General features: G+C 46.2%; 1 protein-coding gene across 6 annotated transcripts in view; it reads left to right on the top strand.

The window, feature by feature from the left end:
* The window catches only part of ERMARD (ER membrane associated RNA degradation), a 294,895-nt gene that overhangs the window by 237,732 nt on the left and 44,864 nt on the right, over positions 1–12,299 (top strand). For all 6 annotated transcript variants that reach the window (XM_044290348.1, XM_044290351.1, XM_044290345.1 and 3 more), the window contains one exon: positions 10,970–11,188. In XM_044290348.1, the coding sequence (XP_044146283.1) occupies positions 10,970–11,188 (219 nt within the window). The remainder of the gene's footprint in view (positions 1–10,969; positions 11,189–12,299) is intronic.

Raw genomic sequence — 12,299 nt, 5'->3', positions numbered from 1 at the left:
CAGGAACCTCGGTGACACGTACCTTCCCTTTGTTCTGCCAGACCCACGCCAGCAGAGCTTGGTTTATCACCAAAACCAACAGTAGTATCTTGCCTAACCGAAACTGCCTAAAGGCCTCATGTGCCCATCTCATGACCAGATACTTTTCCTACTTTTTCCCGAGTGATAATGATGCGCTGTCGTATATTTTGATCTCTCTCTCTTTTTAGATCCTTTGGCTCTTGTACATACACCTCACGTCCTTTCTTGGACTGCTGCAGCTCTTGCCTGAACTGTTCCCAGTCATGGTCATATCCCGACACTTTCTCCTTTGCTTTGCAGGGCTCCTTCAGCAGAGCATGCTTGCCCCTATTTGCTTATTTTACGTGCATCTGGGTCACTTCTTCCTTCTTTCCAGCAGTAGTTACCCCAGCTACTATGGTAGTTTTAGAGACCTCTGCTTCTTTAGCGGCTTTTTCCACTTCGGCCGCGGCTCCCTTTGGCTTAACTTTGGCCATCTCGGACATGGCACCATACACTTGCCCTGTTAACCCCTCTCCCTCATCGAGGCAGGAGGCACCGGGGTCTTCAGCAGACTCCTCGTCTTCTGTCATTTTCTCCAGAAGCTCACCCAGGACACTGTTCTCCTTTTGTGGAGGAGTCAAGAGATACAGCCCATCGTAATAGCCCGGATCCGAAAACTGATCGTTCACTTCCTCGTACTTCTTCCTTAGCAGCCTGCTGGCTATTTGGAAGGCCCTGTATGCAGAGGGGACGTCTTCCAGGCCTAGGTTACACACTACCACGGGTCTGTGGTCTTTGGCATCCACATCAGCCCCATCAACTGGTTTAGCAGAAGCATCTGCCATCTTCTCTGCCACAGCCAGCACCACAGTGCCACCCTCTCCAGTCCCATTTTTAACAGGCTCTGGCTTCTTGGCGTCTTCCAGAGGATCTTCCTCTTCCGGTTTCTCACTTTCTTCCACCTGCTGTGCAGGAGCACGCTTAGGCTTCTCCACCTCATAGATGGAAGCGCTCATGAGCTCAAAAGATGTCATCTCTGCTCCGAGTTGCTTGTTCAGCCTCTCTAATTCATTTCGCTCCTCAAGCACTTCTTCAAGGACTCTAGCCAAGGAGAGGGCCTTGGACTCTTTCTCCGGAGCATCAGCCTCCGCTCGGTCACGTTCTTTGGCATATCGAGCCGATATGTATTTCTCTTCAACCAAGAGCTGGTCAAACTTCTTTTGTTTCTTCTTCAATCTAGATACAGTTTGTCTCTGGTGGTCCAGGTCCACCATGCGATCCCATAACTCTTTTTTTTTTTAATAGTAACTTTTTATTTAATTTTTTTATGCAAGTCATACAAAGCATAACAACATTACAATACAGACAATCATCCATCGATTCCAGTACAAATCAAATACATGGGATTAATCATATCTTCTTCTCACGACCCAAGTGTAGGCCAGAAGCAGTATCAAGTTCAGAATAAGAAAAAATACCCATCTAACTCCACCTGAGGATACTTAGAAGTACTGCCCATACACGCACACATTCACACCACCCTCACTGGTCGAACAGCTACTCCGTCACCTATGATACCAGAGTCTGTGCACCAATCCAGGGGTCCCATATCTTCATGAAGCGATCAGGGGTCCCTCTTTTCTCATATACGAACTTATACAAACCCAGATCCGCATTAATTAACTGCACCCATTGTTGCGTAGTAGGATTTTTAGGAGGTTTCCAATTAAGAAGGATAGTTTTCCTAGCGTAATATAAGAGAATTCTATAAAGCATCCTGCCAAACTTGGTGGGAACAATCTCATTAACTACCCCCAACAAGCTAGTAAGCTCAGTACAGACATTAGGAAAGCCCAGTTTATCGTTAATATATGTATGAATCTCCTCCCAGAAGGCATGAATAATCGGACACTGCCACACCATGTGTAAGAAGGAACCATTTTCATGTCCACATCTTGTGCAATGTGGGTTTAACAATTTACCCATTTTATACAGCCTCTCAGGAGTATAGTAAATCCTGTGAAGCCATTTAACTTGAATTAACTGATCCCTAGCACTCACTACCGTAGATCTCCATGTGCAACTAGATTCTTTAACATGCGCCTCCACCAAACCTTCTATGTCCCTTTTCCATCTGACAAACGCCTTATCCAGAGGGGAGGCCTGCAGCGCCATCAGTGATGCATAAAGCGTCGACACCGGTTTGACTAAGGGAACCCTCCTAATCGCCGCTTCCACAGGACTACACTGCAACCTTAATGGGTCCCTCCCAAATTGAGCCTGACAGGCATGTCTAAGTTGGAAATATCTATACAGACAATGCCTAGGCAAATTGTATTCCTGCTGCAGACTGCTAAAGGATCTAAAAAAAACCCCGTCATACAGTTGAGTAAGATACCGGATCCCCTTCTGGGGCCAAAATTCAAATTCCAACAGTGAGAATAGCTCCGGAAGCACTCTGTTTCTCCACAGCGGTAAATACGGCGACCACGTAGTCCCACTCTCCTCAGGGTTCTCCTTCTGGCCCCATTGCACCCATACCTGCACTGCTGCTGCCATTGATCGGGTGTAGTGCGCTACAGACCTATCTCCCTTTCTATATGCCAAATTCGTAAGCGCCTCATAGGAACCTAACAGTGCTGCCTCCAACACCACCGCCGGATTCCCCGGGTCTGCTCGCACCCACCACGCCACATAACTCAGCTGCACTGCTACATAATACATATATAGATTCGGCAAGGCAAGACCCCCCCCCGCAGGTAAGACGCCTGGAGGGTGGATCTCGCTATTCTGGGAGCAGACTTGTTCCACAGGAAGGGAGCAATCACCCTATCTAGGGTAGCAAAATGACTCTTGGGGATTAACACTGGAGCTGCCCTATATAAGTATAACAATTTTGGGAGGAGAATCATTTTTACCACATTAATACGCCCAATCAAAGTTAAAGGGAGATTTCCCCAAGCCTCCAGCTTCCGAGTGATGGATTGCATTGTAGGAGCAATATTAAGATCATAAAATTTTGCCACCTCTCTATGAACAATAATCCCCAAATATGTAAATTGTTCCACGATTTGTAGTTTATTGTTCACCGAGATACAAGCTGGGTCAACATCATCAACCAAACAGAGACTAGACTTAGCCCAGTTGACACGAAGACCTGAGAAGCTACCAAATTGATCAACTACACTTAAAAGAGTATCTAGGGATTTCCCCGCGTCCGCTAGGTACACCAGCATGTCATCGGCATATAATGAAATCTTCTCAGATATACCAGCTATTTCCCAACCTTCTATCCCTGAAGTGGAGGATATAAGTACCGATAGAGGTTCCATGATTAATGCAAATAGTAGGGGAGAGAGCGGGCACCCCTGCCTAGTACCTCTACCCAAGGGGAAGGAGTCTGATGTGTACCCATTAACCCTGACTCTCGCCGAAGGTGACCTATAAAGCATCTGCAGCCATCGCAAAAACTTCTCTGGAAAGCCCATTCGAGTCAGCACAGCCCACATAAATTCCCATTCTACTGAATCAAAAGCTTTCTCATTATCTAGGGACGCCAGAGCTCTCATACCTCTATTATCATGGTTAACCTGAAGGTTTGTGAATAATCGCCGTAAATTAATATCTGTGGTCTTCCCTGGCATAAACCCAGATTGATCTACCCCAACCAAGGAGAGAATCACCCCCCTTAGTCTTAACGCCAATACCTTCGCAAAGATCTTGACATCAAGATTCAGAAGTGAGATAGGCCGATAAGAGCTTCACTGGTCAGACGGCTTCCCGGGTTTATGAATCACCACTATCGTTGCTTCCAAAAAAGACGGAGGCAACGAACCGTTTTCCAGCGCATACCTCAACAGCTTCCCAAATCTGCTAACCAGATCCTTAGAGAATCTCTTATACCATTCTGCAGGAAACCCATCGGGTCCTGGAGTTTTCTTAGTTGCTAAAGAACTAATGGCCGCTTCAATTTCCAGGTCAGATATGTCTGCCGCCAGGGTCATCCTATCCTCCCTGTCTAGAGAAGGAATCTCCACCCCTGCTAAGAAACTGGCAATCTCATCCGAGGAACATGTGATCTTGGAGGCATACAATGTCTCATAGTAGGAGGCAAACTGACGGCAGACCTCTCTAGGTTCCCTCAACAATAATCCCTGAACATTTCGCACTCCCGCTACCACTGTTTGCTGAGATTCAGATCTAGTCAAGTACGCCAAGGCCCTGCCACATTTGTCCCCATCTGAAAAAATATTTTGTTTCTGATTTAACAATCTCTTCTCAGTATATTCAGTTAGGTGCAAGGTAAATCTACGCTGCGCATCAAGCCACAGAGTTTGCTTCTCAGGGCATGGATCTAGCACAAACGACCTCTCTCTATCAGTTAATTCCGTCTCCAGTTTTATCCTTTTGATATTTAGCTCCTTCCTGTGGGTTGCAATAGCCGCAATTAAAGCACCCCTCATCACTGACTTAAAAGCATCCCACTCTACCAGAGGGTTCGTAGACCCTTCATTCTCTGCCCAATAATTCCCCATTGTGTCTACACTTTCGCTCACCACAGGCAGTACCTCGAGCCACATAGGATTTAACCGCCATTGCTTATCCGTTGAAGCCAGCGGCTGTGATAATATCAGAAGGAGGGGGGCATGATCCGATACCCCTCTCGGCAGATAATCACTGGACTTGATATAAGGGGATAAATCTCTACTAACAAAAGCTAAATCTATGCGAGAAAGTGAGCTAGTAGAAGCTGAATAGCACGAAAATTGCTTGTCTAAGGGGTGTAGGTATCGCCATGCTTCCACCAAACCATAAGTATTGATCCAATGTGATAGGACATTGCTGTGTGAGGCCTGAGGAACCCTTCTGTCTAGTATAGGATCCAAAGTGGCATTATAATCACCCATAAGAATATGCGGCAAAGCCGGGAAACCTGCTATTTTAGCTGTAATTACATCTAGGACCTCCCTGCGGAGAGGCGGAGGAATATATACTCCCACAAATAGGTATTGCAGGCCTCTAACACAGGCATGTAAAATCACATACCTCCCATAAGGGTCCAGCTGAACAGACATGATCTGAAACGGGAGACTTTTAGCAACCAACACAGATACACCTCTCGCATGATTCGAGTAAACCGCATGGTATGTGGGGCCTATCCACGGACGCCGCAAGGCTAGCACTTTCTGACCTTGCAGGTGCGTTTCCTGTAAGAATATTATGTCCGGATTATACCTTTTCAGATAATTGAATACTAAAGACCTCTTAATCTTATCATTAAGACCCCTAACATTCCATGAAAGTAATTTAACCACCGCCATTTATCCTTCCATCGACAGCATTCAGAACTCTCCGACCAGTGAGGGCACACTCACACATACACACAAACCACATCAAAACCCAACCCAACCCAAATACTTTTCCTGACCCTCCCACTCCCCACCGCCCCAACCCACCCTGCCCAAACCTACCAAACATGGTTGAGCCTGCTACCCCCAACTTACAACTTCTGGGTACGATAACCTACCCTAACTCCTCAGAACATGTGCACCAAACAAGTACTTTAGTGGTACAATGCAGATATATAAATGTACCTACAACAGTGCATACTCATACAGGGTGCTGCCACCTAGCCAACCTATATGGGGTTAAACTTCTGATCAATTAACAATGTCAAAGAAGACAAGAATTCTAGCAGGAGTAATAGAGGTGCGTTAAATCCCAAGTATTCCCCCCCTCCCCCACCCCCCACCGTCCTGCCAGTAAAGGAATTCAACATTGAAACAGGTACCCATTCGCACCAACGGCCCTGCTATATCAGAGTCCATCAGCGATGAGGTCTTGCATTCAGGTTTCTCTCAATCCATTCAGTAGCCTCTTCAGGAGTGTTAAAGAAACGGACCGTCTCACCATCCTGCACCCGCAAGCGAGAAGGGTAAATCATGGCATATTTCACATTTTTGTCCCTCAGCCGCGCTCGGACCTCAGCAAACTGCTTTCTTTTCTTCTGGACCTCTGCAGTAAAGTCCGGGTAAAAGGACAAACGGGCATTCTCGTAACTGATAGTCCCCTTCTGCCGGGCTGCCAGCAAAATAGCGTCTCTGTCCCTATAATTCAGGATCTTCATGATGAAAGGCCTAGCAGGGGATCCCGGCGGTAAGGGCCTGGTTGGAATCCTATGTGCTCTCTCTATAACAAAGCAACTGGAAAGAGAGATGGGATGTAACACTTCCTTTATGAGTTGTTCCGCAAAAATTTCTGGAGTAGACCCCTCCACTCTCTCCGGTAAGCCCAGGATACGGACGTTATTACGTCTATTGCGGTTTTCAGCGTCCTCCGCCCTGGCTTGCAGGCTCCGAACCTGTTGCAGCAGCTGCCTGGTGTCATTCCCAACCGCCCTGGAGGCATCCTCCACATCACTCACTCTCTGCTCCACTGCAGCTGTTCTGTCACGAATTTTGTCAAAGTCATGCCGTAGACAGCTAAGGTCAGACTGTAGATGATCTATCTTTGATGTAAGAGCGGCTTGACAATCAGCTATAGCCTTCATAATTTGAGAAGCAACAACCGAGGTACTAGAGGCTGGAGACCCCTCATTTTCCTTCTCTGTCTGACTCATGGCGTCCATGAAGCTTTTAACGGAAGATGGAGCCACAGAAGACGTTTTGCGGCCCATAGAAAAGGACAACAGAAACTTTGAAGTCCTGCTGGGGAACGTCGCTCATGCAGCAACTCAATATGCCCCTTTATGCAATCTCACAGGACCTGTCACAAAGGGGGGGATAAACGCTCCAACACCACCTCTAAAGTATCGCAGACACTGTACAGCGATCCACTGCCTTCATATAGAGGAAGGATTTTCTCTTGCAGGGTCTAGGAACACCGTGGAGACCTTCCCTGAGGGAGATAATGGGTGGTCTGCTGCCACCCTATGCCTGCTGGCTCAGAGCGCAGCGCCGCTACTCACACAGCGCTGGCAAGATGGCGCCCGCCACACGCGCTCTTCCCGCCACAGCCGCCGGACACAGGACCTCTGCAGGAGTCGGCAGCAGCCTCCGGTAAGTTGTCAGCCACCGTACCTGGAATGTACAGCGTGCGGCGAAGCGCTCCCCAGTGTCTCTCCACACTCCACTCAGGCCCGGTCACTCTGCTCTCCTCCTCTGCACCGCCGATCTCCGCAGCTCAGCACACCGCAGCACAGCCAGCCAGAACCAGGTAACACGACCCCGACAGCAGGGAGGACCGTTAGGCAGGAGATAAGCCAAAGAAACCCCGAAGTTGCTAGGTGCAAGTAGGATAATTCACAGGATTTTGTCAGAGCACTGCAATCCTGCGCCCTCACTCCATGCTGGCTTGGCCACGCCCCCCCGATCCCATAACTCTTGATCAAGTTGAGCCATCCTGGCTTCCAAATGTCTTTTCTCCTCCAAAAGAGCAGATTTTTCTGAGGCGCTGTTTAGAACCTCATCAGCCAGCTCATCTCTTTCCTGCTCTGCATGAAGTCTGGATCGCTCAGAAGCTGCAAGTTCCTCTTGAAGTTGGAGAATTTCCGCTTCTATTAGTGACTCTAGTTCCTTCAGTTCATTCATCTCTTTCTGTGACTCCTCTGGAGATTCCTGCAGTTGCTCTGCAAGAACCGCTAGCCCCATCTCTAGTGTATCTAGGGACTGTACAGAATGAGCGAAAACATCTTCAAGTTTGTAGCTGTACTGTCCTGTCAGGTCATCTACAACTGTCAGGATATGAGCTTCAGACACTAGGCTGTCACCCGACTGAACTCTCGTCTCGTCAGATATAACTGTCATCTGGTCGCTAGACTCGCTACTAGTAACCACTTTAGTTTTGCTGGTTCTTGACATGGTAGCCTCACTCCCGGAGTTGCTAACTGTCACGGCACATAGGCCACTTATACTGCTCGTGTCATTATTAACCCTGGCCTCTAGGGGCACCCCTGAGTCAATCCCCACCTGGGACATTTTATTAATCATAGAAACCTGTGGAGACTGCACATCCACCTCTGGTCCGTGTGGTACACCCTCTAGCCCCGCCACATTGTCTACAATGGGGTCTCCTAGCGGTGTTTCTTCAACATTTATCAACACTTTTATATCAGACACATGTTTACCAACAGGGGGAGCTTTTTCCCCAATCACAGCCTGCAAAGGAAAAGGCATGTCATTATTATCACATATTTCATATGACACATTTTCCTTATGCATTTCCGCACTTTTGTCACCATCACTTTGCATTTGACCAGCACCACTGTTTCCAATGGTCAATATTCTTTCCCCATGCAGGTCAAAGTGCAGCTCCCTTAGATCCTCACTTAAAAGGTACAGGTACAAGTTCTGCAGGAGTTTTTGCACTCTCTGCAGAAGTGTCTCCATTACTCCACAACTCCCAGCATAAGGGAAGATTACACCCCAACACCCCCTCATGCATAAGCTTATCTGTAACATCAAGTTAATCAGTCTCTGTTCTCATTGGAGTCTCACGCTCAGTGAAAATCAGTGGATAGTCCTTATCCGCACGACTGTCCAGCACCTTTATTATCTTACCAGTCTCAGGTTTCAATATTGTGCTGCCTCTTACCTGGGCTAGCATGATCCTTGTCATCCCAAAACTAGCTTTGGTCATGGGCAACTGAGGTAAGACAGAAACCTTCTCCCCTGCAGGTTTCTGCGAGGGAGCAATCGCAGCAGGCTTATCCGCCTGTTCAGACACAGTATTTTCTCTTTGTGACTTATCACCTACCGGCCCAGCAGATATCCCCTGCCGCCGGCTCACTGTCACTGGCTCTGCCACATAGTTATTAACAGGAACAGCCTTACCCTTTGTAATCAACCTTTCTGGTAAAGCAGTGACATTCTCTCCCGCAGACTCATCAAGGTTGTGGTTGCTCCTAGCAACAGCTTTACTGCACCTCCTCTCTAGAACTCCGGGCACAGTCGCAGGGAAGATATGCACTCCCGAGAACCGCATCGCTCTTAGTAACATAGTAACATAGTACATAAGGCCGAAAAAAGACATTTGTCCATCCAGTTCGGCCTGTTATCCCACAAGTTGATCCAGAGGAAGACCCCTCTCTAGTAGCTATAGCCTGTAATATTATTAAGCTCCAGAAATACGTCCAGGGCCCTCTTGAATTCCTTTATTGTACTCACCATCACCACCTCCTCAGGCAGAGAGTTCCATAAACTCACTGCTCTTACCATAAAGAATCCTTTTCTATGTTTGTGTACAAACCTCCTTTCCTCCAGACGCAGAGGATGTCCCCTCGTCACAGTCACAGTCCTGGGGATAAATAGCTGATGGGATAGATCTCTGTACTGACCCCTGATATATTTATACTTATTAATTAGATCTCCCCTCAGTCGTCTTTTTTCTAAAGTGAATAACCCTAATTTTGATAAGTTGCAGAGTGGCAGCGCCGTCCGTAGCAAGAGAGGTAAGTTTATTACATTTTTTTAATGTCTGATCTGAGATCTGATAGGGATCCGAAATGAAGCTCTTTGGGGTCCAATCTGCGGGTCTGATCGGGGGTCTGATGAGGACTGGTAGTCTGATCCCTGGTCTGATGAAAGATATTTTTTTTCTTATTTTCCTCTAAATCCTAGGTGTAGGTGTACTGATCCTTTGTCCCCATACAGAAGAGGTGACTGCATTTTTAGTTGCGATTTTTGGTGCATTTTTTGCACTCAAAAGCTCTAGATGATAGCTGAAGTTCTATGGGATATATGAAACCCAGGACACTCAAGTTTTATTTATTTTTATTACTGATGTTTTAGTTTATTTTGGAAAAATGCTGCATTCTGTATCTTTGGCGTTTTTTTTTTTTTTTTTTTTTTCCCCCCCAGATGTTTTTACTTCTATTTAACTATAGGTAAAAGAAATCCACCAAAAAATATAATCAGTTCATACAGCCTTTGGAAAAAATCCAGTAAAAAACCAACACCGAACCAAAAACCACAGGTGCCCTAAAAAACAATACATATCAGTGTATTCATGCGATATTTTTTTTTTTTTGTAGTAAAAGAGCAAAATTCATGTGCACATTTTGTTAGTAGCTGCTTTCTTTCTTTTATTGTGTTATGTGATCTGGCCTCAGGTTAGAATTTTAAAGTTTAGTGTATAAAGGTTGTAATTTTGTCCATGAAGCAGTGCTGGTAACAGAGTCATCTCTCTTCTATATCTCCACAAATAAAAACAATGGCTCATATGAACAATCTCAGATGAAAATCAAACTCACCCCTCCCCAAAAGAGCACAGTTTATCTAGTATTTTCTAGCTTGTATTCTTTCCCCCACATCGGTCAATCAGATCATACCGTTGCTAATGGGTACAGCTAAGCACCTTTTGGTCACATCTCCTGCAATCCTGTAGAGAAAGTAAGAGACATGTGCCACCAATAGTGAAACATCTCTGAAAAAGGATAAATCCTCTACTCAAGGATTATATTATACTCCCAAAATGACCAGAAGAAAAAACATAAAATGCCGCTCATGTTGATTGTGTCATGTTGTGCCCAACTCCAGTTTCGCAGTCCTACTTCTTCTGGGTCAGAAGAATTTATCCTATTGCAGTGGTGTTTCATCGCATGTCTCTTACTTTCACTGTAGAATTGCAGGAGATGTGAGTGAAAAATGGTTAGCCATTACCATTGGCAACAGCATGATCTGATTAACCGCAATGGGGAAGGATCACAAGTTTACTTTGGACTAGCAAGTGCTGATAAATTGTGATTCTTTTTGAACATTTTTGACTGCTCTTTTAGAGGAGCTTTGATGTATTTGGATTCCTTGGCCTAGTGCACTCTCAGGAGGGTACGGCTAAGCTGATTCCATTTCCTTTTTTCTACTAGATGTACTTTCAAATAATTTATCATGCTGTTTACAAAGACCGAATGACTAAACAAATTCTACAAATATAGTAAAACGTTAACATGCTGATTTATATCAATTAACAGGTGGTTTGTGTCTATGACAGAGCTATGCAGAAGAAGAATTTCAAACCTTTTCTGTCCTCGATTGGTCTTGGAGGCAGTAGGTGTTCTGCGTAAAGTCAGCACTCAGTGCCATCAAGTATCTAATAATATTGTTACCACCTCACAACTAAGATATGAGCAGTGGCAAAACAGGACCCTACGATCTCGTCAAAGGCAGAACTATCAGCGCTTGTTGTATAGGTTTGTATAAATGGTGTCCTGGATAATACAAATTCTAGAAACAGACAAAACAGAGTAAGTGATTAAACTGAACCTGCAAGTGCTGGCATCATGTCCGCTAATCAGATGGAACAAGGATAAAGGCCCTCATGCACATTAGAGCATTGTCTGCTGACCTTGCTGTCTTCAGCAGGGCTGTCTGATAATCTAGTGTGTATGGGAAGCTCCCAGTTGTTACCTGACAAATGATGTCGTAGGACAGAAGGATTGAGCGCACATGATTTATACCGTCTGATCTCTTTGTTCTCCTGGGAGATAAGCCTCCACCAGAGATGTCTGGCAAAATTTTGGGGAATACCCTGTTCTGTTCCAGCATGACTGTGTCCCAGTGCACAAAGCAAAATCCATAAAGGCATGTTTGGGTTAGTCTGATGTGGAAGAACTTGACTAGCCTTCACAGAGCCCTGACCTCAACCCCATCAACACCTTTGGGATGAAGTAGAATGGAGATTGCGAGGCAGGCCTTTTGTCCCACCTCACAAATGCTCTTCTGGATAAATGGGCAAAAGTTACCACAGACACACCTCTAAACTTGTATAAAGCCTTCTGAGAGAGTGGAAACTGTTTTAGGGCTCTTTCACATCTGCGTTCTTTTCTTCCGGCATAGAGTTCCGTCGTCGGGGCTCTATGCCTGAAGAATCCTGATCAGGATTATCCCCATGCATTCTGAATGGATAGAAATCCGTTCAGGATGTCTTCAGTTCCGGACTGGAACGTTTTTTGGCCGGAGAAAATACTGCAGCATGCTGCGCTTTTTGCTCCAGCGAAAAATCCTGAAGACTTGCCGCAAGGCCGGATCCGGAATTAATGCCCATTGAAAGGCATTGATCCGGATCCGGCCTTAAGCTAATCGTGGTTTTGGCGTATTGCCGGATCCGACGTTTAGCTTTTTCTCAATGGTTACCATGGCTACCGGGACGCTAAAGTCCTGGCAGCCATGGTAAAGTGTAGTGTGGAGCGGGGGAGCAGCATACTTACCGTCCGTGCGGCTCCCAGGGCGCTCCAGAGTGACGTCAGGGCGCCCCAAGCGCATGGTTCACGTGATCACATGGCACGTCATCCATGCGCATGG

Source organism: Bufo gargarizans, chromosome 4 (genome assembly GCF_014858855.1).
Source record: "Bufo gargarizans isolate SCDJY-AF-19 chromosome 4, ASM1485885v1, whole genome shotgun sequence".
NCBI lineage: Eukaryota > Metazoa > Chordata > Amphibia > Anura > Bufonidae > Bufo > Bufo gargarizans.
This window is presented reverse-complemented; position numbering and strand designations above follow the sequence as displayed.